The following is a 27,955-nucleotide window of genomic DNA, read 5'->3' on the forward strand; positions in this document are numbered from 1 at the left end:
TATAGAATTTAGTAGTAAGGAAAAGAAAAATAACAAGGCAAGATACGTTTTCTTCTTCTACTAATAGCTTGAAAGATATGCTTGGTTAAAAATCCAAGACTTCTACATAAGTTTTTGAACTCACAAAGCGTTGTGCCTTCTGCCGCTCCTCTTCTGTGGCAGCTCTCTCTCGAAGAATGGCTCGAGTCAAGTGCTCATTTGAAGAAATCCTTTCTCGGTCCAGAATTTTGCCAAACTCATCACGTACATACGCTTGTTCTTGCTTCAACCTACAGGAAGGGGATGGAAATTTAGATTGAAAGGTTATATTACAGATGTATTTTAAAAAGCTATAAGCACAGTTACTTCAAAAATAGTCGCTGAAATTATTACAGGAGTCTTAGGACAGCTGAATATGAATTCAGTACAAATGCCAGAAGTTTATTTCAGATTAGTATTAAAAACAGAATATGCAAATTCAACGCATCTTAGTAACACAATTTATTAAATCATATAAAAGACATTTGCTTTAAGTCTTGACTGAGTTGTATCTCTTAAGTACCAAGGATACGCACAGAGCTCTGTTTGTAGGAGGGTACTGGTCTTGTTTGTTTTAAGTAATCTTTTTTCAAGGAAACTCTTTCTCCCCACCTAACTTCCAGGTAAAATTTCCATTCTTTTCTGCTACGGGATAACGTTTTCTGACCTCTGGACAAACCACAAACCCAAATACTGTGTGTATCTACCAAGCTGCAAAAAGACCCAACAACCATAATAAACCTTCCCCAGAAATTGGAGAGGATGAGATGGAAAGAGCTACTGAACTTGTTGCAACAGAGTTAGCACAGCTAAAGCAGAAAACTCTCACCATTTGAATGTCACAAAACCATACATTTACTAGAAATCACAGAATTGTAGGAGTTGGAAGGGACCTCAGAAGATCATCAGGTCCAACCCCCCTGCCAAAGCAGGTTCCCTAGAGCAGGTAAATCTTTCCTAGAGTGCTCTCTGTAAGCACACCATATCATACTTTTATTAAAAATAGATAGATATAAATTGGTTAGCTAATAAAACATTTCTACTGAGCACATGTTGTGACACCGAGCACAGCGCCAGTATTAGGGAACTCGGAATAGTAATGGCACTATCACACAGGTTTTCAAATACACTTTCAAAAAGTGGAGGAAAGGAAGCTTAAGGATTCTCGGTGCATTTATACATTGTCAAGGGAGCTTCAGAGAACAAATCATAATGAGTAGGGTCACTTTGTAAAAGGTACTAGCATTACAGTACATTAGATTCTTCCCCAGGGAAAATATTTGAGTGGGGTGGGGAGGAAAAAGACAATTACAAGATGTATTACTTCTGTGCTCAGACACAACCCTCTGAAATGCAGCAACCAACTGGGAGTCTTTATAAAAAGTTTATTAAGCAGCATCTTCAATTACTCCAGCAAAAAGTCAGATTATGCAGCCATGGACCAAATTCCATTAAGTGATTTCCCAAGGTCCCCCAAATTATTCCAGCAGCATTGGTGTATCAAATCATTCACACAATCAATGCTGCAGTCAAAACATTCTGCTTCTCTTTTCCATTGGAGAAATAATGTTTTGTCTAAAAAGAAAAAAAGTGTCAAAATAGAAGTCTTGGCAGCTTTTTCTTGTAAGAGACAACAGAGAAAGCACTCTGTGTTTCCAGAGACTGCAGTAAGCTCCCTCCTCATCCTTTATGGGTTTTACTTCCCACTGACGCTTTCCCCCTAAAAATCCATCTCTTCTTTATGTATATTGTACCTAGCAGAGTAATTAAAGTGTATGAAATCAGATAATATCTGAAAAAGCTGCTGGAGGCTTCCACATTACAAACTCTCCAAAATTAAAAAAGTACTTAGATGGTTACATCTAATTCTTAGAAATCACTCCCGTTTTTGTCAGGAGCTCATTGAGTCTTGCCCCTGGAATTACCAACCTCAGCGAGGTCTCCTCTCAACCTCTCTTACAAAAAGAAGAAAGTCAGCTTCCCTAACACTCAAAACTAACAGGTTCCCAATGTCAAGATAAACCCTTTGATGGCTTAACCCGACTGCTGCTACATTCAGCTTCCCTGCTAAGTACACTACAGAGGGACGGGCTCTTCTTTTCTGCTTTTGCCCAAACTCTGCACGCCCTTTGCTGCACACTTGCTCCAAGATGGTGACCCAGAATCTCACCTCTGTACGTGTGTCACCTGATTTCCCACCTTACCGTGAGCTGTAGAGAAGCTTTTCATCAGAAAGGGCCATCCCACTGAATTAACAGACAATGACACAGCTGTGGGTACGTCCACACAAGCGACAGGAGGGATGGATGTGTAACGCTGGTTTCATGCGAGCAGAGAACTCACAGCAAGACTTGACCTGAGCTAGTCCGTTTAAAATCAGCTCACGTATCTCATCCCATATCATAGTTATTTTCGTTTTGAAAATAGTCTTGGCCACGAACAGCTGGAAGGGTTGGGGACAGGACACCCCAAGCTGGCTCCCAGAAAATGCCTGCCAAAGCTGTACAACCCACCTGATCCTGCAAATTGCTGGTTTCCAAGCACACCACGTACTAGAAACTCAGAAAAAGGATTCTGTGCCATCCTATGTCAGTAATCACGTCTCACCATCCTTAATAGACCAGCCTGCCATGGAACCTACTGCAATAAGGTAAGTGGTGGGAGTACAGGGAGAGACCCTGACTTCCAATTCCTATCTCCAGCAGTAATGCATTATTGGATTTTAATAAGTTACTATCCCCCTTGCCTCCTTTTCCACCACTAGGCATGTAAAGTGAAGAAATTACTACTAAACAGTAAGTGATGTGTTCTTTGCAAGTACCTGAAGATTAAAAGAACATTAAACATCGCCTACCTCATTAATACCAATAATGAGGATATGAAATATCTACATCAAAAAGTGAAGATCTTATCTGTGGTGTTTGTAACAGTTCACACAAATGCTGTTTTCTTAGTCACAGACCACCCTTTTTCCTTAGAAATGCGATTTTTTGATGTCTCATAAATGCACTCAAAACGGTATAAAAATATAACACTATCAGTGTAAATATCCAAGCAGAAAACTCTTAAGTATTCCCTGGGTCACCGGGTAGTTTCCAGTTTTGCAGCTAAGCCACGGAAATGCTTTGCATAAACCGATCAACTTCATCAAAAGAGAAAATACGATAATAAAAAAAACCTTATTACTGCCCTTACTGGATCTGAAAGACTGTTGCAGATTCCAGAGACTAGGAACATTTTTGCAATTTCCCAGCTGACTTTACAGTTGCCCCATTTAAACACATTCATTTTGGGGCCAACAAGGTTTTACCAAAGATCTTAAGACAACAGTTTGGCTTGCTGTCTCATGAAAATAAAGTCCACATTTTAGCCTTATATAGGAAACGTTTCCTTGATCAGCCCATGGGCTCTTCTCTGCAGTTGGTCCAGAACATCATGCTATATTTCCAGAGGAGACCTCAGCACAACTCTTACACTGGCAAGGATATTTCTCTCTCCATCTCCTACTGTATGAAAGCAAAAACGTGTTAGACAAATCATTTGCTTTGTAAATCGTACAATCACTGTGGTGATTAACTAATACTTCGCAAGCTTTTACTCTGTGCTGTTTCTAGTTAGCAGATTTACAATGCCAATGTCTTTGTTAGTTTGTTAGCAGATCTACCTTACACTTTCATAACACTTATTAGTTACTAGTTGTCAGTCATTTATTTCCTGACATGATCCTTTAATCTTTCTTTTATAATATTATCACTAAATGTAGTACCATAAACATCTCAGAGAAATAAAAATATTAACTTCACTTCCAAGACTGCTGAGAAATCCCATTACAAACCACCTACTAGCCTAACAATCTCCATCTGTCATTGTCCACAAGCCTCCAGTTTAACCACTTATTTTCTAAAATTGACAATTATTTTAAGTCATCAAAGAGATTATGCCTACTTTTAAACCTATTGTTTAAAAGCTATGTTGCAGCTATGTTGTTACAGGGAAAAAAAAAAAAATCTAATTATATGTTGTCACTTTCTCCCTTTAATAAAGATGTGTTTTGTCTCACTTTCCATTCCTTTCTCAATCAGTAACAGGTCTTCTCTTCCACCTTTGTGATATCTTTGCCACTCATTTTACTTCAGCAGTTCCAGAGCTGTCTGGATTACCTCCTAGTCTCCCCAAAAAAAAGCTTTCTTTGCAAATGGGGAGGAAAAAAAAAGAAATAAAAATCTAGTTTAAGACATACCAGAGTAAAGAAAGTTCCACTTGACTTTTAGCAGTTCTCATTATGACCTCTTCTGTCTATTAAGGAGGAGTTTTATCAAATTTTTAGATCAAGACACTGAAGCTATATCAGAGAAAGAAAGCAGCACAGCAAATATTTTGCCATCATTTTTTCCTGCTTGGGGTGGCATTCCACTATGAAAGAAAGATACCTATTTCATGGTGAAATTTTAAAGAGTTTAGGCCAAAAAGGTACTCATTTTATGTTCTCCAGAAACATCCAAGGCTGACTTGCACATAACAGTGCCTTAAAGCAAAAATATTAAGTCTTTCCTATCTACTCAAATCCTCATTCGTGTGATCAGAGATGTATCTCACTGTACCTACAGAATAAAATATAACTAGCTAACTTCCTGAAGCATCCACGATACTTCTTCCACTTTGGGCAACTTTTATCCACGAAAATGTCCTATATGCCCATCACAACTGATTTAAATTCACCGGAGTTTTAAAAGAAGAAGTAGGATTTTGAAGTAATTTTCATTTATTTGAATTACATAATTGGGTGGCTCGTAGGAGCTTAATGAAACAAACACAAGGCAGCTATCTTCTGATCTCAAACATTTGCTTGCATCAACTTACAGTAGTTTCCTTTCTTGACATTACAAATTCATTTTGCTGGCATTCAGCATGCTGCTGCTGCTGAGTGAAGGCAAACATCAGCTAAATCTACAATAATAAATTATATTATTACCTAGCCAAAAGTAAAATAAATAAATAAATAAATCCGTATCTGCAATTTATAGGCAATTAAATAGCACAACGTGTCAGTACCGTCCACTATTCCAAGAATTCCACATAAATAGACCACTTAAAATGACATTTTTAATTACAACAAAATTAAAGGCTCAATATAATGGTTCTCACATTTAAGCAGAAAGCTCCAGTTAACAGACAAAAGACATTATGCATTACACTGATCATTTACACAGAAAGTGCTTTAAAAAAAAGCTGCTGAAACAGCAGAGAAGGTTGCTTGCTGTACATTTTTCTGCAAAGTTGATAGTTTGAACAAAATACTCTAAATAATTATGAAATACTGTTTCAAGTGTACAGCTATCTAGTTACAGCAACTGATTTAATCAAATAAAGCACGCAATGCTATCGCTTTTCCATAGGGATATTTGAAAGTACGTAGAGTATTAACAAGAACCTCTACATACGCAGGTTTGGATTAACATTTGGCAGTATTTCATGTTCTGAACTATTTCATTGCATACAATTATATACACAGAAAGCAGAAGTTCCTGCCTTTTGACAGCAGACAGACCTCTGTAATCATCTTGTCCGACCTCCCTGCTCAAGCAGGGTCAGGCAGAGCAGGACGCCCAGGAAGGTCTCCAGTTGGGTTTTGGTTATCTCCACGGATGGAGACTTCACATTGTCTTTGGGCAACCTGCTCCACTGTATTTCCTTGTGTTCATGTGGAATTTCACGCTTTTCAGTTTGTTTCCACCGCTTTTTGGCACAGTCCTCAGATCTCCCTGCTCACCCTTCTTGAAAATCGGAGTGCCATTTGCTTTCCTACCTTCTTCAGGAACCTCTTCTGACCACCATGACCTTTCAAAAATAATTGGCCTTGCAATGATCTAAAGTCAGCTCCCTCACACCCGTGGGTGCAACGTGCCAGTCCCCATGAACCTATCTACGTCCAGTTTGTGTAACATCCTAACCTGATCATCCTTCTCCATCAGTAAGTCATCAGTGCTCCCTTCTCGCTGATCTCAAGGTGCTGGGATTCCTGAAAGCTGGTTTTCTTATAGATGAAGGCTGCACAGAGTATCTCAGCCTATTTTCTGTCCTTTGTCACTGGAACTCTGTCCCACTTCACCATGAGTGGGTACACATTTCCCCTAGTCTTCCTTTTGCTGGTGATTTTCACACTGCATTTTGGTATCCATTAAAGAGACTTTTCCATCTGTCCAGAGATCTGCTGATAGACAGAATATTTAATTATATGACCCCGTGAACTAAAAGCTTTTGCCACAAGAAAAGGAGCTGTACTGGCTAAAACGGGGCACGCTTTTGTACCAATAGACAACACTGCAAATATCCTGCTTCCCCCAAAGCAGAAAATAAAATTTTTCTGCTCTGCCTGAGGCTCTTACTGCTTTTAAAGATTGGACTTAGAAGCTTAGCTAGAGGAGAATAAATGATTGAATTTCCTTTGCAAATGAATACTGTGACAGCTACAAAGCTTACCCATCTGAATGAAACACTTGATTCAAGATCCCTTTAGAGAAAATTCCTAAATTCAAGTAATTCCCATCTCATTGGAGACAATACCACTCATAGCCACTCTGAGCAGGACACCACTGCATGCATCAAAATTACTGAACACAAGGCACAGACCTAAATAGATGAAGTTTGGGTTTTCCTCAAAAACAGACTGGAGGATGATTGAGCATTCCTGTCACAACCAAAAAAAAAAACACACACAAAAAGAAAAGAAATGGAAGAAACTGCAGGAGGCTAGGTAAGTTCTGATATAACATTCACCAAAGATTTATGGATCTCAGAACAAACAGAAGCATAATAAGAATTTGGATATTTTTAGTTATCGTATTTAAGTCCTACCATATTTTTTGACTGCTTTATTCCTGAGGTCTTTTTAATCAAAACAATGTTTACAGGACACTCCATCTAAATCAGATTCTGTTCAAGCCCAACATTAAACCTTTTACATTATTCTCAAGGAGTGATCTTGCACCAGGCAACAGGTAAGTAAGATTTCTGACAGCTGCTCACATATACTCAAGCCAATTTGTTCTTACATTTAGATTTTGTGGGGCTGGGCAGGAGAGACTGAGGCAAAAAATCAAAAGACAAACATGGCCAAAACATCTGTCCTAACCCTCTCCTTTGAGTAGATCTTCAGACCAAAGCCAAAGTGGGAATACCTGGATTTAGCAGAATAATCTTTTGGTTTCTGCATTCCTCTTTTTTTTAATCCATCTTCATTTGTTTTCTATAAAAGCAGTGATTGTAATATTCCAGGTGGCTGGCATTTATTACATAGCTTTTCAACTAATTATGAACACGCTACATGCTAGTAACAGAACCCACATGTGAATACACCAGACTTGTCAGAGCACAGTAAGACAGCCTGAAATGCTTACCCCACTCCTCCGAAAGGAAGATTTATTTCTGGAGGTTCTGACTTGTCCAGAAGGAAAAACCACTGGAATATCACAGCAGTGCTGCTGTCCCGCACACTGTCACCAGAACAGGCTGCAGGTGGGACCAGCTAGCACCCAACCACACCATCAGTTATCGGTGACCATCACAACCACCACGGGACATAAAATCCCAATTGCTTGGTGCATCTCGGCCATTTACTGCAGTTGACAGTAGAGGGAAAGCAAATTTGCCTAAATGAATGCATATTAAGAAATAAATAGAATAAATGTATATTTAAAATCTTATGGAGAAAGCAGTTATTTTAATTCTCAAGCTTTCAAACTTTCTGTACGTGTCATAGAATGGTTTGGATAGGAAGGGACCTTAAAGATCAGCTTAGCTATTTCTACTCAAACAGAACTAGGGTTATTAAATGCAACTTTCATGAGTGTATACCAGCAAAAAAAATGCTGAATTGAGTAGTGACTTAAAATGAGTAACAGGCAGCTATCATACAGAGTCCACAAAAATAAAAAATGAAGTCAAACTTCCCAATCACTGTGAAACAGAAGCAGGAACTTAAGAAACAAACAACGAAGCCCGAAGGCTCTCTAATGGGACAAGTGGTACATTTCCTGTAATCTCTTTTTAAGAAACAAACTCTGAAAAGAAATAAAACTTCCGTCCTTTTATCCTTTTCAGATCCATTTTGAAAATGGGTTCAGGAAAATAAAATTGTTAATTATACCATCTGAATTTACGACATGGTACTGTAATCTTGCACAGCGTGAACCACGTTAGCCACACTAACAAGATGAATAATTTAAGCCTCAATCCAGAAGAAGTCGCTCAATTGTTTACTTCGAAATATCCATTTCTGTCATTCTTGAAAAACACCTGCAGACATTAAACATTATCACTAATGAAAAAGCACCTTTTAATTCATGGACAACAACAACAACACAGAGAAAATGCTAAAGAGCAAAACAAGAAAAGAAAAACAGCAGCTTTGTGAGTCTTGAGCTCTGATGGCCACTACGTGCTTTATTCCAAACTAATCCACAATGCACGGGAAATCCAAAACTGGCAAACAATACAATATTAAAAGCAAATACAGCGATGTATCATTTTCAGCCCTTCTTATTTCCAGATATTGAAAATTTATTACTCTATCAAAGATTAAACATTTTCTTTTTGTTACTTTTCAGGGAAATGATTACTTGCCAGTTGTTATATCTTTATTACAGCTCCAAGTTACACAATCTGATGGATTCGTGGTGATCCAAGATAAACTCACTCAAGTCCGAAGCGTGACCCGTGTCATTTTTCATTACCTCCAGCCAACCAAAATCAAAATATTTCCTGTTTCAAAAGTCCACTACTGAGAAAATCAGAGTCCTGTGCTCTACAGAATGCAGGAAAATCTAAAGAGGTGTTGGTCTTAAAAACTGGAAACTAACCTGATGTATGAAGTCCATGTAAAAAGACACAAAACTCCAACACTTCAGCATTGAAAAAGTATATCTGTATATTTCCTTACACTGAGACTTCAGAAAGCTTACACTAACTAAAAATAAGAGTACAATGGATTTACAGTGGAAACCGTTCGTTGTTTGTTTGTGTGTTGTTTTTTTTTCCTAGCTTGACGCAACCAAGAATGTTAATGCATTCTGACAGACTTGCATAACATCCAAAAATGTTTTGAACAATGCAGTTTAGGCCACGATGCAATATTAATGAATGAATAATGTTTCCCAGCACTGACTTTCAATATTTAATGAATGCATACTCAATGTGCTACACGAATGTTGTTGAAAATCACTGTTGCTGACAAGGGATTTGAAAAGATGCTCGAGAAATCAGGAAAACCTTTAACCTAAACTTAAACTGGGAAGTGTGAAATGGATATTTCTCTTACTCAAATTCACCTGGCTGCAAATTCAGATACATTACTTATCTAACACTCATCTGCTCCTACAAAACTTGGTTAAGGCCAGAGATATGAAAAATAAATTACCTGAATCACAGAATCACTGGCAATGCCTCTTTCTCTACTGAAGTCTCAGAATGACAACACGAAAAAGTTCTGCTTGAATTGAAGACACTTCCCAGCATTATTTACACATTTAAGAAAAACTCATCTCCGTTTCAGTTTATGCAAAAGTTCACAGGAAACATCATTCTTCTGCACCACATACCCATGTTGTACAAAGCAAACCTTTTACCTTCAATTTTTGCATTATCTACTGCCCATTTGTCACAGATAGGCAAAATGTAGTGTTTTTTTTCCTCTATTTTACTGTGTTCTTTTGGTGACATTATACGTGAATTGTATTATAAATTATGCACTGCCCTGTTGTGGGAAGGGAGGAGAACCCAAACCATTACTAAAAAACATCCATAAGAAAACAGAAACCTCTTCTAAATTTAAGATTGGAATACAACTTCCCCAAAATTATGTTCCACCCAAGTGTTTTTTGAGACCTCTCCATACTAAACAGATTTTATTAAATAAGAGACAATTAGGACCAGTAAAATAGAAATGAAGCAAGGCAAAGGAAAAATGCTAAAGCTATAAAAACATGGCATTATAAAATCAAAGAAAGCGAAGATGCAGGTCATCAAATCCTGATCTGCAATCACTTGATGGCTGCTTAGTTCAAAACTATTCAAGTGGGAATACGTCGATCAAAATTGCTGTACTCTCTATAGACCACAAGATTCACAATCAAAATTCTTATCACTAATTCGCTGCAAATCATCAAAAGCTGTAATGGTAACAACGTGTGGAAGGAGAGAGGAGAGATCTAAGGTGGCAGCAGTGCTCCCCTTCCCTGTCCCACCAAACAATGCTGAGTAAGGCAATTTGTGCTACACACCAGCAGGGTGCAAAAATAGAGCCCTCTTCATCTAACCCAACGTACTCCAGACCTGGTATCTGGCTTCCCCCAGGGCCATACGAGCAATGGGCAACCAGGCACTTACCAGTACGACTGAAACCATCCCAGCTGACTGGCCACAGAAGCCAGGCAATTTCCAATAGCTCAGAGACAAGTTAAAATGCAGAAACAGAAGGAAGAAGAGAAAATGAGAGAGGCCACGTTACACGCTCAGGATATGAACTAGGAGGTCTTTTTGTCCTCTGAAGAGAGTTGGCAGCTGCTCTGGATCTTGGGAATTAATATAACAAAAACAAATGTGTTCATCATCTGTTTCACGCATCTTTTTCTTTTTGGAGATTTTAGTATGGTCTCATAGTAATTACTGTTACTTTCCTGTGCTCATACTTCATATTATTCTTTTAACAGGAACTCCACTACTCTAGTCCATAGGCATTTCTTCCTCACAATGACCTGTCCCTCCTTAATGCTGGCCATACGCATACATGAAGTTTGTGGATCACTCATTGGAAAATATATTGAAAATACATTTTCAAAAAATATATAGAAAATACACTGAAAGTAGGAAAGTGGTGGTAATTACCAAATTGATCCCTAAACAACACAAACTTTCAATACTATGCCAATCCCTCCCTCCAGTATGTCCCATTACAATCTTGTCTTTGGTCAGTCTCAAATAATTTTACAGTTCTGGGATTAGTTTCAGGCATTTTTGTGTCTGGTATTAATATCCAAGACAGCGAAACACTGAGTGTTTTGCTTTACAGTAGGAAGTCTGGTTTGCTATCCTTCTTTAGCTTGTTATGCAACCCAGGAGAACACCAACCTACTCTGCACAATTTATCTTGGTAAAATAAAACTATGTTCCACCTTACCTGCTTAACCATTTCTCTGTTCTCTCGATCATCCTCCCTCTGCTTCAATGCTGTACTTCTAAAATCACCCGTAACAACGAGGTTCAAGCAATAACATTCAGCTGAACATTTCATTCATTTCCTTTTCCCAGCTGCCCTCCAGCCTCAGCATAACATCTGTCAATTGAAAATCTTTGCTAATGGCCATGTTATTTTATGTGCCAGTGCTTGATCAAGAGATCAAAGACACTAATTTCAAGACTTGTAATTATATACAGCTCTTCAATTTATCAACAAGACTTCCACAGACAGCTTGTTAATACCTAGTGCAAGATGGACACTAACTCCTGTCAGTGTGCTGATACCTTACCTAAGTTGGCTGGGTTAACTTTTTTTTTCTCAGGGTGCTTGGTGTTTTGTAGGTTGTCTTCCTTCTCTAGGGGAGGATAGAGGTGGTTGAGCAGGAGGAAGGGAAGGCTGTTTAAACAGGGGGGGGGGGGTTAATTATACTTTATATGGCCACTGTTTTTAAAATATGTGCATATAAATCAGTTTTATATAAAGACAGAATAGATGAACAAATTTCTACCTTTATGCCAGAGGCATGCAGAGAACCTAAGTCAGAATAGTAAAACTGTTTTACATAATTTGTATAAGTATTTAGTTGAGACTTTTCTTGATATTCTCATAACTCCAGTTGAAATTACTTTCCAATTTAATATCACTCCTCTTGGGATCTGCAAAGGCAGTCATGAAATTATGACAACATTAATTCTCCATTAAAGTGAAGGGGTAGTTACCTTTTTTTTTTTTTTTTTTTTAAAAAAAAAAAAAAGTGTTTCTTTTCTATGTCTACTCATTTGCTACTTTTCAAAATGAAAGAGCTCAGCAGTTTGAAAGCAAAGATTTGTTTTAAATTGCCATGGGGGAATAGTTTCCCTCCTCCCTCCTTGAATCTAAAACTATAAAACTATGAAGCAGTGTTATTTTTGTTGATGCTCTCTCCAAATAAACTCACTGGCTTCAAGTCATTTTCCAATCTCCCTGAGAAATAAACTTATCAAGATGAAGCTTCGTATACCATTGTCAGCTGAGATGCCAAGTTTAAAAATCAAAGTGAAAAATAATCCCTTGAAAATGGGGGTTTATAAAGGTAGGAGTGAATTATAGCGCTGCTTTCTTCAATTTTCACTTCCTGTCTCCAAGATTCATCCCTGCATATACTGAGCACCAGACATAACAGTATTAAGAGTAAGACCAGTAACAGAATCTTGGAGAGTAACCTGACCATAGCCTAATACTGGTTTTTCTTCCCAGAAAACAACAAGGAAAACAAAAGGGGCTCCTCTGGCAGGCTGGTATCTCCAAACCTGCATCCTTCTAAGCAGCATGGCTTCAAATATTTTTGTTTCCTAAGCATTTTGCAGGTAAGATAACATGCTAAACTTTTAAGACTATAAAAAACAGAAGGTGCAATGCAATCCCATTCAGGTGACTTCACCCCCATTATAAAATTATATCTTCAACAGTTGGCTGTTGGAAGAGGGATCAGTTACAATACCTCACCTGACCATAATAGTGTTTTACAGGTCAATCTGTGCCCAAACATCAAGCATCTTCGCATTTTGTTACTTCTCCCTCAAACGCAAAGGATCTTGACCCAGCCTGACACTGCCCATTCCTTCTTTTCCTCCGGCAGAGCACTGTTATCCCATAAAACCTCCAGACCTCAATAGCATTACACCCATTGAAGAATAAATTCACTTCTAAATCTTTTGCTGGGTGTCAGACAGGACATGGGATACTTGTGCTGTGAGAGGGGAGAAAGGCATGACCAGGAAGGGAAAACAGAAGGAACTCAACCTGTAGAAGCAATGCCAAAATCTGTCTCTTTCTCCTTGGGTGCTCCCCAGCCCTGAGGCTGAATTGGCCCTTTGGACAGTCAAAGCAAATGTGTTTTTTTTTTTGTTTCGGTCTGTTGTTTTTTTTTGTTTTGTTTTGTAAACAGTCACACACATCAAACTTGTATATTTTGTTCTGGTAAGCAAACAGCCTTCACCACATTCCTGTGTTATCAGATGTCCCACTCTGTAAAAGCTTACTCGACAATCCTATCCAGCTGCTATTTTAAGTCCTCTCTCTAGTGTGCAACGAACTATACATCTTCAAATAATGTACATGAGTCACACATATGTGCATGTCACATTCAGAGACGGGAGACCCCTTCTAGCTGTCGTGTTAGCCGGCCTTTCCAATTTATATGCAATTTAGGACTTCGCTTCTAAAGTCCTGTTTGTAACTATAAATGAGCAAGTTTTGTTCTCTCAAATTTCCCTATTACACTGAATATTATATGAGAAAAAGGCTAACCATCCACTGAGGACAAGTCACACTGTATGAAGGTGTATGAACAAAGTGCAATTCTCCACAGGCTACATAAATGTGGCAGTGCTGACAGCCGAGCTTTACTTCACACGTAGAGCTTCTTATACCAGTATCTTCTTTTTTTTTTTTTTCCATCCAGGAATGACAACACTGATGAAGAAACTTTGGTCTACAAACAATTTCTCTCAATAGTATTTTTAAACAGTGCTTGAACCTCTACAGTACTTACTTCATGAAAACCCTGTCAGAGAAAGGCCTACCTGAGGCGGCAAGCCTCCAGCACGGGCCTGTTGTGACAATGCCTGTGTTCCTAAAACTCAATTACCAACTTTAGCTGCTTTTTAAAAACAGTATGGTCACTCATGTCAGAACACATAAAATTCTTATTCCTGACGTAGCAGAAGCTGAAACAATTCTATTCACTTTTGCTATTTCATGGAAGTATTTCCAGCTTTCTATCCTACTGTCAGCAGTAGGGACGAGACAATTTCCCTGACTGTTTTCACACTTTCACACTATCAAGAGGCCCCTGTGGCAGAATACTAGATTATAACTATTTTCTGACTAACAAAGTAGCTTTTTGTCCCCTGTGGGAAGAATACTGGGAGAAAAAGCCACTCTCCCAATTTGACATAGCTAATTACCTCAGAAAATAGAATCGTTTAGGATGAAAAAAAATCTACTTCAAAAATTTTTCGTCACATTTAATGCACTACCCATATGAACTGAAAATAAATTAATATGCTCTTCATAAATTAAAGTCTCAGTAAAATATAAAATGAATATTCTAAATAAACCATTTTATTTTCCTTTATGTTCTGCAGACCTGTGCCAGTAAACTATAATAAGCATGTTATTAAAACAGAAATCAATAGTAAGCTTTAAAATATACAGTACCACAAAAAGGTCGAGCCCCAGTATTGATTTTAATATAACATTTTTGGTGAGTAGTTTCCCAAAGGGTTCTCCTCTAATATTGTTCTTCATCCTTCTTTCACTTCGCATTTGCACTGGAGGATTTGTTGTTCTTTTCTGCAAAAGCTGTCCCCGCCATGAAGTTTACTAAGAGCCTGTCATATATGCAACGCACTGCTGAGACATGACAAAACAAGGTCGGGGGGGAAGCACTCAGACACATCAGAGTATCAATTAAACCGTAAGTGAATCGCAGTTACAGAGACCCTCCCCAAGCACAGAAAGAAAAAAAAAAAACTAATGGCTGCAATCTGATAACCTACCACTGAGAGCCACCTTTGTGCACCACTGTGTACGTATTTTTAAAAGCTGATTTAGAGTTTAGAAAGATTTTCTTTAAACAGATGAGGATGTTTAGAAATACAGAGGCTGCAATAAGTTATCTGGCTAATGACAGACAAAATACCACACCATATGGAGCCCAGCTAGCCAAGTAGAACAGACTCCAACAATTCATTACCAGGGAGTGTTTGAAAATCTATGATCTGTTTTATTCAAAAAAGGAAAAAAAAAAAAAAAAAATTCAAGTGGCTTTCAAGACAAAAGCTTTCCAAAGAAGTCATAGGAGATGAGATAGTCAAAGCATAGCAAAACTTTAAAAAAGCCATTACCAACTAATTGTCTTTTTAACCTCACCAAAAATGAGCAGAAGCCAATCCAGGAAAGTGAGAACAGGAATTGTGTTAGGCACTCTCTAGAAGGCCCAGGAAGATGAGCAAGGACTGAATAAGACTACAGAACAGAATACAGGCTTGTAGCTGTAATACAAGGTAGTTAGGAGACACTGAATTGTTGGTCTCCAGACAACCACCACTCCCCATCCGCTGACAGCTACCACCCACTCAATTCTCTCCACAGGGGATCACGGGAAAGTTTCTTGCTCTGCTTCAGATGAAGTCCCATGGAGAAGCTCAAGTATGTGCTTCAGATCTTTACGTCAACCCCTCTGGACCTTGGCTGAAGAGCTAAGGGGGTTACCCTTCCACCATCATCCCTGCTGAGCAGCTGGGTTTGGTGGAGGCTACACCAGAAATGTTTGTCTGTAGATCTCACCTAGCCATGACCCTCATTTAAATAGAAGTGAGTTTTCAGGGTTGAGACCATCTAAACAGAGGTTTTAAAAGATATTTCATATACTGCTGTAACTTCTACATACATCGGATCATTTTTAGTAAGATTCTGATCAACACTTATACAATGCTCAGCCCTAGTCCCTATAATTTTCTGCCTTCATCAAGCCTTAAACAATTTTAGAGCAGACCTAGAAACAGTTACGGAAGGGCCACTGACCAAACGAAAGCTTACTTGAAGCCTTTCCCTACCTTAAAATTCCTACTTACAGCAGATACTGTTAGTCTAGGAAACAAATGCTGGAATCGTGGGAGATTAACGTAGGACAGTTCAAGTACAACTAAACACGGGGAAGGGCTCTGGGGACACTCGTACATCAGCAAACTGCATATAAACATACACTTCGCATGCTAACAAAATTATGCAGAAATACATCGAAGACCTGAACAGAATAAACTTTCTGCAATACTGAACGGACTGTCAAGCACCAGCATGTTTCAAAAACACCTCATTCTACACATAACTATTTACCACGTGCCAAATTATATAGAAAGAGTGGAAGCCAAGAAACACTTCTCGAGCAAAAGCTACTGAAAGCCTACAAATATACTCAGCCTAAGCTAAATGAGTTGCAAAATAAATAAGGCTGAATTTTCCTTGATTTTCAGGGGTGGGAATACTAAGTATTCGTTTATGAAAAGTTTCTGTGGGAAATCACATCCTTCACTTGCCTCTTATTGAAGTATTTTTTATGTACATCTCAGTAGAGGCATCTAGTAGTCTAACAAGGTTGACAGTAGCTAAAATTTTTATCGTTATGTTGAGGATAGTAAAAGTGAACAACATTTTTTCAAGGTATCTTTTCTTCTGCCTTTCATCATGCAAACTCTTTATAAAAAAATTATCAAGCACCATCAGCATGGCATCATACATCCTGATAAATGAATAGTTCTAGTTCTATATTCAAGACCAAAGTATGTGGCAGATAAACTTCGATTTGCACATTAAAGATCAGAGGAAAAAAAGTCAGCTACCTCCCCCACGCTTGTTCTCCAGAGCCACAACATTTACAGTTTTTACTCATATTTTACTCATACAAATTGACCTCTTGAGAAATTAGAAAATATACTACATATTTGCTGAGCTTGTCCAGAGTAAGCAAAGGCAAAAAGCAACCTATTATTACTATAATACTACTATGTATACCATGTATGTTACTATATATTACTATAATGCATACCATCTATAAGATTTTATATTTTATATATAAAGTTACAGTACCACATTCTAGCAGTAAGGCCAAAAAAGCAAGCCACAGAGACTGAGAAACAAGAACAGTGAAAACTAGAAAATCTCATGATTGATAAAGTTTATGATAAATCCCTTTATCCTAACACTTTTTTTTTTTTTTTTAATTTGGTATTGCAAACATGCATTTTGGGATCCCTAGGGCTGACAGCTACTAATGTCACATTGTCCCCCACCTACTGGTCCAGTGAGTTGTGCAAACCCCTCTGCAGATGTCAATGGAGCAGGTACATCTGATGACCAGAAGCAGCTTCTCATAGCCATAGTTCATGAGCCACGGCACCATCTCGTTCAGTCTCAAGCACTGGAAAAGAGGCTTCCTAGTGAGCTGGTTGATGCCCCGTGCCTGTCAGTGCTCAAAAAGCATTTGGACAAAACCCTCAACAACATTCTTTAACTTTTGGCCAACCCTGAAGTGGTCAGTCTGCTGGACTCAATGATCTTTGTAGGTCCCTTCCAACTGATCTCTTCCATTCTACTCTAAATGCTCTTAATTACTTCGAAGTCTTTTGACACAGCACAGCTATTTCAGACTCCCTCATTAACAAAATGATTCAAATAAAGCACAATAGCTGTGACAAGACATAGCATAATGATCTATATCTGTAAGACTATACCCCAGGAAGAAATCCAAACAGCTAAAGGATTCAGAAGTTTCGTTGTCATATTTTGTATAATTTCATGTCATGGCAAATAACTAGTTTCACAAATTTGGCATCTCTTTCTATTATGACACTTGAGAAAAGAAGTTAAGAACTTTGTGGAAAAGAAACTATGTCAACGCTTATCTTTTCTTACCTGTCACAAACGTCAAACTCAGGTTCTTGTGCCTATTCTCTCATTTTTAGGAATCTTTTCTTCCAGAGCCGTGTCACAGAGGTTGTGGTACGTACTTCACAGGGGCCAAAAGCTTGCTTTTCCATTTGGTCTGAAGGGTCCATACACAACAGAGGTAGCAACAAAAAACACACCCAAAAAGCCTTTAGAGCCGGTAAGCCACACATGAACCATTAAGGTACCAACTTGGACTCTGATTTCAGGAATAAGAAACCTTATAAAGAGAGGAGTTCCTCTGTAACACTACAGGGATAGGACATAGTATTTGTAGGTACTGACATAAAATGGAAAACAAAGAATATATTTTCTCTAGTGGAAAAAGCACATTACTCTTCCTTCTTCTGTTCAGAATATTAGCTCTCTATCATTTCCCACTATAATAATAGTATTACTCTATTTTTGTTCTAATACTGAAAGTATTACAACCTGTAAACTGACTTGAATATTATCATAAGACAGAAGGTTTGGACACGTTAACTGGCCATATCTACTAATGCAGTCACTGCAAATTCTGTTGTATTTGAATAATTATCTATTTAACTTCTCGAAATGAAAAGACTCAAGATAAAACTTTTTTAACGTTCCAAAATCAAAGTGAGAAACAATAGCTGGGCTGAGTAGAAGAATGAATAAATTAGCATGACTACTGACTCTTCAGGTTAGCGGTTAATATAGTTTTATTTTGACATTCAGGGCAGTGAAATTCAGGACCGAACAGTCCTAACTGCCTGGAGAGCACAAGAACCCCTACCTCCTAGTCCAACCAAAGATCCCAATACCCCATCTCCAACGCCAACCAGCAGATCATTCCTTCACATACAACTCTGCCCACTTCTGAGAGGATAAACATTGCTTTCACTTAAGAAGATGGAAAGAAAAGAGACTTTTATGGACAGTGACTGTACACATCCAGTCTATCAGAATAAGTAGATATATTCCCTGGGGAAATTCAGCTAAAAGGCAGCTTAATAAAGCACTTCCAGGAATGTTTGTTCATTAGTAGGACTGTATAAAGAGTAAGTGAGATGAGGTGGTGTCATGACTCAGTAAAGTTAGACATCGAAAGTTCTGCCACTGGAAGTGCCCAAATTTCCACCAACAGACTAAAAGCCCTGTACATTATCCTGATGGTGGTTATTAACCTTTATGTTGTATTTCCACTGCTGCTAATCTGAACTTCCAAACTGAGTGAAGAAAATTCTGGAAAGATTCATCATTATTTGTGGGGAGATTTAAGTTCCTAAGGAGCCTCCCGGTTTTCATCCGATTCTCACAGAGCCACAGGTTTCAGCAAGCTCCATATCCTCAGCAAAGAAGAATACAGGTTTATAACCATATTCAATCACACACAAAAGGGATTAAAAAGATGAAGCAGCATTCTCAAATACCTGAAGGATCAGTGGGCTTGCCATTTAGGCACATAGTCTAAAGTTGGGTCTAAATTATTATTATTATTCAAAGTCTCCTTGAACAAGAGCTGTGGAATTGATGTATTACGAATGTATTTTAATGCCACCAATAATGCAAGCTGAACAGTCAGCCTTCATTTCTAATCCCAGAAATAAGGACAGATCTTAACTTACTAAAGTAGAGCTGAAGTACCCTTACTATATATGTATGTGTGAATAAATAAATTATAAAGAAACTTAAAGTTAAAAAATTCTTCCTTAAATGAGTAGAACATTGCAATTATATCAAAATGTGGTCATACTCTGCATACAAACAGTACCGAAATTAGCCATTAGGCAGTTGCAATCAGACAAAAAACAGTTGCAAGTTTCAGATATTTATGCTTAAATGTCTTTTCACTTAACGATAAGAAAAAATGTTTTCAAGAAAGGAATGAAAACATACGCATTCAAAATGCACCATCTTTTGTAAAAAAATTCATAAATGGATGCAGCACCACAAAAGCTTTAATTATGGATCTCAGTGTCACATATCATCAGTAAGTGATTTAAAGGACAGTCAACAAAGAAAAGCAGTAGGTCAGCAAATTGCATTTTTAACAGATCAAAAGTGCAAGGTCTAGCCTTCAACTAGAAGTAGAGCACTCTGACTTGGTTTTCCCCAGATAAAAGTTACAAATCTCTTGTCAAGGTTCAGGGGTCAGGCTTCATTATCCTCATTTCCCTATCAAAGGGCCTGAAATACAAGCCTGGAGAGCTCGTGAACTACAGTTCTACAAGATGCTATCAACACAGATATGGGACATACCACTTCCCAGTCCAACCAGCCTTAAACAACACTGGTGCACTTGTACACCGCATCCTCCACCCTTTTCTCATGTGTAACTATAGACATGTAAATGTTACCAACTGTTCTCTGTTAATAGTTTTATTCTGATACATGTTTTAAGCACAGTATAGCTGAGAACTCAGATTTTGTTCTGTTTTCCAACAATATGCTTGCATGCTTTCTACAAATAACTATAATTTAAAGTTGTTTTTTTACCTTGTCGTGTTTATATTACCTAGAGTACTCTGCAGTGGGCAGACATGCAAGATACAAAACATCCTACCTCAACAACGTGCACCTACCTCTTAAGTGTTTGCTTCAAAACTGAAGTCCAGTAATGATGAAAAATTACACTGACTCTAAAAGTACGTGAGCATCCACGAGACCAATACATGAAGTTGTATAGAAAATTGCAGACCTAAAAGTATGGATCCTGACTTTAAAAAGAACATTGCACAGACCTTCCTCCCTGAATTACGGAGAGACTGCTTTCTGAACTGGAAGAAAACAGGAGGGGTAGGTATATTTCTGAACCTGAAACAGATAAATCTGTTCTTAAAGTGGTCAACAGAGTAGCACTCGCTTCCTTCTCAGAAGAACACAGTCTGCAGGAGCTGCAGTGCTTCTCAAATACTTTTAAAACACAAACTTCAAACAGAATTCAGCCCTTAAAACACCAAGTAATAGGTAAGTAAACATCTGCGTCTTTTAATAATGTTTTATCCAACATGAAAAGAGCATCTACGTACCAGATGAAGTATAGTTTTAATTATGTGTATTGTGTAGAAAGTAAAGTTACTTCTAAAAATCACAACTAGAAAAGATTTAAAAGCTGCTAACAAGACTTTTTGTCATTTTATTGTTGGTATTTTTATTTTAAATTTATTTTGATAGTTTATATTTCAAAGGCACAGATTCTTCAAGCTAATTTTAGGACAACAGGAAGACATTACATGATCCTTTTCATATGTAACATCTTTCTTAGCCAACAAAGTCCCAATAAAATAGAAGGTCAATAGATACAAATCAACTTCCTTCCTTTTTAGACCAATGCACATCCAATGAAAACCAAATCAAAAGTAATTTAAATTAATAATTCCATGAAGTGTCAAGTGACAAAATTCTGAAGTTACAAAACAAGTAATTCCACACTGTAAATGTGTTTAGATGAAATCTGAGCAGTCAACATTCAGCTCGGATACAACACAAGATTCCCTGTCAAAGCCCAGTTCAAAAGAGGAGAGATTTCACTATTCCATTGATTTCCTTTATTGCTGATTCTAAAAAAGCCTGATTCATTTTCTGGGACATTTATATAGTCCTATCTAATTATATACTCCATCAACCTAACACAATTAAATAATAATATAATGATGTGTAGGAAACAATGGATATATATGCCGACAGTTTCAGCAGCACTAATTACATTCTAATTTTTAAAATCTATCATAATGAGCCTTTCTTCCCATTCTCAGAGGGCAGGCCTATGTGTAGGTTAACATTTATATCCTACGTGCTATATTACCTTTATAGGAAAGCTGCTAAAAGGAAGTATGAATTACCACACCAGTCCACCAAGTTCACTGTCCAGCCAAAGGAAGTCAAATTCAAACAGGAACTTTGTAATTGCCAGTGTTAATGCAGGACCACGCTTAATGTCACAGAGAATATTTTTAAAATGCTGCATCCAAGCTCTGCAGCTGTGTTCTGCATGACTCTTTCGCAATAACTACACTCTGAAAAAACATGCATAAAAAGTACTGATATACAAGAACGATATCAAAAAGGTTTTCAGCTAATAAACTGTTTTATTACCACACTTTGTATCTTCAAAGCACTAAGCGATATTGAATGTTAAAGCAGTTGAAAACACTGCAGCACAGAGAAATATCTAAAACGTACAGAAATAGCAGGAATTACTATTTCTACTGCTGCTAAAATTTACCTTTTGATCAAACAGAGGGGTTATAAGTGACCCACCTCTACAATGCTGCTGAGCTATTTCCATCTCTACATAGCAAAGTGACTTTTTGGACTCAAGAGAAATCAATGAAAATTGAGCTTAAAAGACTGGGGGGAAAAAAAGTCCAGTTTGTAAGGTCAAAAGGGATTCAGATCAGCATTTTATATCAGCTTCTACAGGGGAATTTCAGTTATTTTAACATATATTTGTAAAAGACATTGATTTTAACATATTTTTACTATCAAAATTAGCAATATAGCCAACAGGTCTTCCCAACCGTTTTGTCCTGAGGCACAAAATTCAACTGCTTATAATAAATGGATAAATAGCAGTCATAAAAGCTTTAAGTACATGTTTGTTTTAAATAACAAACAAACAAACCTTCTCTTTTGAGCTTCCGAGTCTCTCCTGGCTCGTTCTAACGCCAATTCTTCAGCTATTCTTTTCTTTAGTTCTTCATCATTAACTACAATTAAAAGAAAATTAAACGAAGTGTTAACAGAACCCAATATATTCCTAAGTACAATATATTCCCAAGAAACAACAGCATAATACAGTGCACCATTTTATTTATTTTCTTTTTCTCCTATAAAGCAGTCAGAGCATTTCCTTGTGGTTTAACCACCTTTCAAGTTTTAATATACAACACTAGAAAGCCTTTAAAAATTACCCTTATTAAGCAACTTTTCAATTAACAGTACCTTCTGAAAATTTAAAAAAAAAACAACAGAGCACCATATAGTAAATGTTAAATTAAATGCATTTTTCTTAAGAAATATGCTGCTATAAAGTAAAATCTGGGGTAAATAAAAAATCTTAGACCTAAAGAGTAAAATTGAACTGATTACTTTTATTCATATGGAACCAGGGAAACATCTTCCCATGTAATGAATCAAGTACTTTCACGTGCATATTCCACACAACAGAGCATTTACAACATCCTAGATATTGATAATTTAGTTCCTACTGCTGGAAAAAGCTTTTACCTAAATTTCTCCTAATTTCATCTAAGCAGGCAGACACGGAAAACGCATTTTCTTCATTGAGACTCCATCAGATGAATTAGTTGGAAGGCTGGTTAAGAACTGACTTAAGCATGGAAGTAACTTCTTCAAGTCTATGAATTAACTTTTCCACGTGAAGGTAGAAAAGTAGGAGATCCACCAAGTTTTACAAGCTTGAAAGACACCTAAGACTACCAAAAGGATTCCATCAGGCTTTTGTTTATGAACACAACTCTTTGATATTTAAGCTCTCAGTCATGCAAGTTTCACTGGATTTCCAGATGAAACCACACTGAATGGTTGTGGCAGCCAAGACAAACAAAAAACCCACAAATGCACACTTCGGAAATGGTTTCCTACGTTTTATCTCCATCCAAACACAGCCTGACACATACATAGCAGAAATAAAACAGACAAAATCCCAGTTACCCACTAATAAAGAACCAGATCATCTATTTGGGGAAAATGTGTTAGCTGGGTAATCAAAAGTTACGCAAACTTTGGTAGAACAGCTACTAACTTTGCATAAAATGTCAATTTGTAGCAGTAAAAGTGGTTTCTCCTGTAGTTTTCTTCTCCTCCTATACAGTAGAGCTGCAAAACAAGATTAAAAATCGAGTTGTATCCAGGTTTCTTACCAATATAAACCTTAATCTGAAATCTTTGGAATACCAGGTCACCTACACCTCTAACTCTGCCATCCTCTTGTATTCCAGGTGTAAGGATAACTTCATTATTTCTGCAAAGCATCTGGCTCCAATCCCACTCGTGGAACCAGAGAGCTACAAGATGGGCAATCTCACCCCAAAATGCCTATCACCTAGGCAGGGTATAGATGTTAAACTCACAAAAGTGATACAATCCCCTCATCTGTCCTCAGAAGGAGGAACAAAACCACTTGCTTTGGTGGGGAAAAAGCAGTAACATCATTTTAAGACAGCGTAATACAAGCAGTGAGCCAGCAGTTAGAAAAGCACTCCCCTTACAGGTTGCATTTGTATTGTTTGGGCACCAAGATGGGATTCAGCTGTCAGCAGCCGGAAACTGAGGCCAAGGAGAATGAGACATCTGCCTCTCCTCTTCCATTGCAATCTAACAGTTAAAGCTCTTGCCTAGAAGTGGAACATTGGGATTTTGACCTCCTGAAACAGGCAGGTTAAAGCTCCTGTGTCATCATGCTCCGGTAAAGTGCCCCCATCACCAAGCTGGTGCCTCATTTCAGAGACAACTTTGTGGTTTGGTTTTGGGGGGACAACTTTTAACCTAAAGAAGTGCTTTAGAAGGTGCCTAATAACCACACCACAAAGCAGGGCAATCTCCCACTCCTGTATCCCCTCTGTCCAGCCAGCTAATCATTACACGTCAGGCAGCAATCCAATTTTTTTTTAAAACAAGGAGATGCACAAAAAAAGCCAAGGACAAATAGCCACGGATCTCAGTGACCTAGTCCCCAGGAGCTGGCTTTATCTGCAAACATCACCTACCCAGCATCATTAGCTCGTTCCCTTTATAGTTAACAGAGTTCAGTGCAATTCTTCTCATCTGAAGTAGACTTTGATAACGGCAAGCTTTATGAATGAATGAAGCAGCTCCATCAACTGTAAGGAAATCTTGGGCAGCTCATTCAGTCAGAGGCATCTTAAAGAAAGCAGGACGAATCGACAGCCACCCTGCCAGACGCAGCACATGCTTGGAGGAGGGAGCTGCACTGGGAAAGGGTGAGGGGACACTCGTGAGCGGCAAGTGAGAAGCCAGCCTGCAATCAGACTTGCATGCGTGAAAATCCAGAGGTAAACATGGATCTTCTAACAGACTGCTACCACAAACCCTGGAGGAAAAAAGCAAGCACTCGTTTTATTGGGATTCTCTTCTTACTGCCATCACTCTTCCACCACTTTTGGATCCAACGATATGCTCACACCCTCCGTTTGCACAGATACTGAGCTGTTGTATCACACCTGTACGTTCCCAAACAAGGATCAGATAGCCACAGTCAACTCCCTTGTCAAAGGAGACAAAAAGTTCAGCAAAATACCAGGCAATCACAAGGATCCTGGCTTTGTGCGGCAGCACACATTAATCTCCCCCACACCTCAGTAAGCATCAGAAGCCAAAATGAAAGCAGTTAAAGTTCTGCATTTGTACACTTAGAAATGATTAAGCTGTCATAAAAGCGAGGAATTTATTTCACGTCACAGCTACCTTATTCACAGAACAATCTGAAAAGCCATGATCAAGTGTTTCTTACTGCAGTTCTGTTCAGCCCAGATACCTCAATATTTCACCTCCTTTTAATACTGCACCTGAGAATAGACGAAATGTTGCGTAAGGATATTTTTCACCAGCAGCTATTCCTTGAGTTTTATCGTTCTGCTGTGCAAAAACAAACACAAGAAGTTTAACAGAGCAGAGAATGGTCTTTGAAGTCATAATAAGAAGAGATTCGGGCATCAGCCAATAAAGACATTTGACCTTAACAATCAATTAGGTTAGCCATCGATCAGGCGGATACTAATAGGGAATAAAAGTGGAGCTATAGATCATTCAATGGAATTATTGTAAGATATAATTAGGTAGCTCCCAGATGGGAAGTTTATGACGTTTCAGTAAAAAATTGCAGTTCTATAAGGGGGAAGAAGCATTTAAAATGAGGAAAGTTAATTTATTAGAAAGAGGATGGGGGAAAAAAAAAAAACATTCTAGATAAAACCAATATTTCCCTGTGATGACAAACTCTGCTCAGACAATAGGGCATTAAAAACAGCTGACAATTAAACTACTAGAGAATATCAGAACCTGGTGGGTGGATGACTGCAAAATTAAGCGCGATAGGGAAACAATAAGCACACGGCAGCTGCCAAACATTACTTAGCCATTTCCACAACCCCTCTAAGGATTTTAGAAGTTCTTCGGGATCCTGTAAATCAGTGTCAAGCTCATTTTAAGTGCATCCCTGAGCTGAGAAACTTGAAAGATATTCAGACAACTGCACCGAAGAAGGCCACACTTGCACCCCAGTGCTTGCTTTGGCTCCTGGAAGAGCATAAAATGCAGCTGTACCTTTCCCCAAGCCTGAATGTGCTAATGCACAGCTCACATCACAAGACAATTTAGATAGATGGTCAGTAATGGGAACTACACTCCAAAAGCCACAGCTCTGTAGCCAGAAATAACTCTGTCCTCTTAGCATCTGAAGGCTGATAGGTGTCTGATAAGCAGCATTCTCCGCAGGAGAATGGAAATCGAGGGCCACCAGCTGCATTGCCAAAGGGCTCATTACCCTGCTCACATCTAGCTCCGGATCTAGCAGCAGCTCACATGCCGCTTAAAAGACTGGCCAAACTGTTCCTTTAACGCCACCACAGACACAGAATACCTGTTTGAAAAGAAATACACAAAGCTCTTGGCTGGAGCTTGACAGACCAAGCCCTGAGTGTCAGAGGACAAGGACACTTTGCCATTTGGATGGCCAGCAGGAGGAAGGAACGTGACCTTTCCTCCATGTCCACCTACTCTTCTGGAAAGGTTTGAAAGATACAAGATATGGAAATTTAGGTCTCATGTTACAGCACAAATGTACAAGGCATTTTCTCCCCTTCTTGTAGAATGTGTAACTTTAACACAAGTACAGATAAGCTAACCAGTTTTTATATAAACCATTTCCATTTACTCCAGGGACATACTCAGATACATATTTGGTTAACACCCCTCTTCTCAATACATTCAGCTTCTAACAATTTAAACAAAGCTTTAAGAAATCTGAAGAAGCCACAAATTACATCCAATACCTATCTAATGGCCAAAATCTCCAGGCAAGCCCAAAGGAAAGTAGAGGCAACTCCCAAAATAAAAGCTGTGGCACAGTTTCTCACGTGTTCTATCAGATCATTCCAGTTGACTTTGTGCCTTCAGATGGGTATGGAGAAAACATGAGGGAAAGGGTGTGAGGGCACCTTGTGCTGGAACAGGGGTTTAGTTTGAAAAGAGCACAGATCAGACCAGCAGCTACACAAGTGTGACAGCATCCTCTGCATTGCTGTATTTCAATGCCTTTCCAGGCAAGGAAGACACTCAGATTTCTATTTATTTATTTATTTTTAAGTCCACAAAACCTATCTAAATCATTTGGGAAACCACTCATATATAGAAACTGTTTTCTGTAATCCACACCATAAATACTAATGCAATTGCTTAAAAACAAACCCAAACAATTAAAAGAGCGTGCAAAGCCATTTACTTAACCCTCAGTATTGATTCTTCAGAATCAGATGAAAAAGAAAGCATACAGCTGATGTGTTTTCCAGGGTCCAAAAGGCTTTGAATAAACACGGGAGGAAGCAATGAGGACTGTGGAGTTAGGGGTATGGGAGAGCTTCAGCAGTCACCAACATCTGTGGAGGCTTCAGAGATACATCCCATGCTCCATCGTGGAACACGCAGAAGCCAAACACCAGCAGGATGGATGCAAAGCCAAGACCTCTGCGACAATCACAATTCTTGAGAAGAAAATAGCAACTATATCTCCTAAGTCTACTGCAGGTTGGCATGTAAGGATATATGCAGTTCAGCTACTTTGGTCATATTCTCTCCAATTTCCTTTGCCCTTGCTGTCCACACTCGTCAGAAGATGTAAATCCGTAACTTGTTCTCACTCTCACCCATTAGTCCTGGGATTGCAAAATATCATTAATGGAAACAGCATTTACTAAGAGGCACCTTAACCAATCCCTGAAAGGGCAGGTGCATTAAGTTATTAACGAAGAGACACTTAGGTTTGATACAATCAAGCCTGTTTTAGACAATACTTAGCTAAACAATATTCAGAGCATGAATTTACATAAAGAGGAAAACAACCAGATCTGCTGTTCTGTTTCATTCAGCTCTGCTAAAAACAAAAGGTTAGCCAGTGAATGGGACGTCCTTCAGACGTTCTCAAAGCCCAGAACAGGATCGTACAGATGTCCTCCAGGTCATTTGAGTGGCCTCCTAACAGAGAAAGAAATT

General features: G+C 38.4%; 1 protein-coding gene and 1 long non-coding RNA gene across 5 annotated transcripts in view; both read right to left on the minus strand.

The window, feature by feature from the left end:
• The window catches only part of CHCHD3 (coiled-coil-helix-coiled-coil-helix domain containing 3), a 158,657-nt gene that overhangs the window by 111,049 nt on the left and 19,653 nt on the right, over positions 1-27,955 (minus strand). For 2 of the 4 annotated variants that reach the window (XM_084531104.1, XM_084531103.1), the window contains exons 3-4: positions 22,329-22,413; positions 125-269 (exon numbers count right to left, since the gene is read on the minus strand). In XM_084531104.1, coding sequence (XP_084387230.1) covers positions 125-269; positions 22,329-22,413 — 230 coding nt within the window. Of the gene's footprint in view, positions 1-106; positions 270-22,328; positions 22,414-27,955 lie in introns of all 4 variants that reach the window. The other 2 variants (XM_084531102.1, XM_084531101.1) reach the window with 1 other exon arrangement.
• LOC311442229 lies at positions 5,100-15,002 on the minus strand. The gene is made up of 2 exons (XR_014696527.1): positions 14,794-15,002; positions 5,100-6,229 (listed from the first exon to the last, which is right to left on the minus strand). It is a non-coding gene; the product is annotated as an uncharacterized lncRNA (long non-coding RNA).

The sequence above is a fragment of the Aythya ferina genome (assembly GCF_964211825.1).
Source record: "Aythya ferina genome assembly, chromosome: 1".
Taxonomy (NCBI): domain Eukaryota; kingdom Metazoa; phylum Chordata; class Aves; order Anseriformes; family Anatidae; genus Aythya; species Aythya ferina.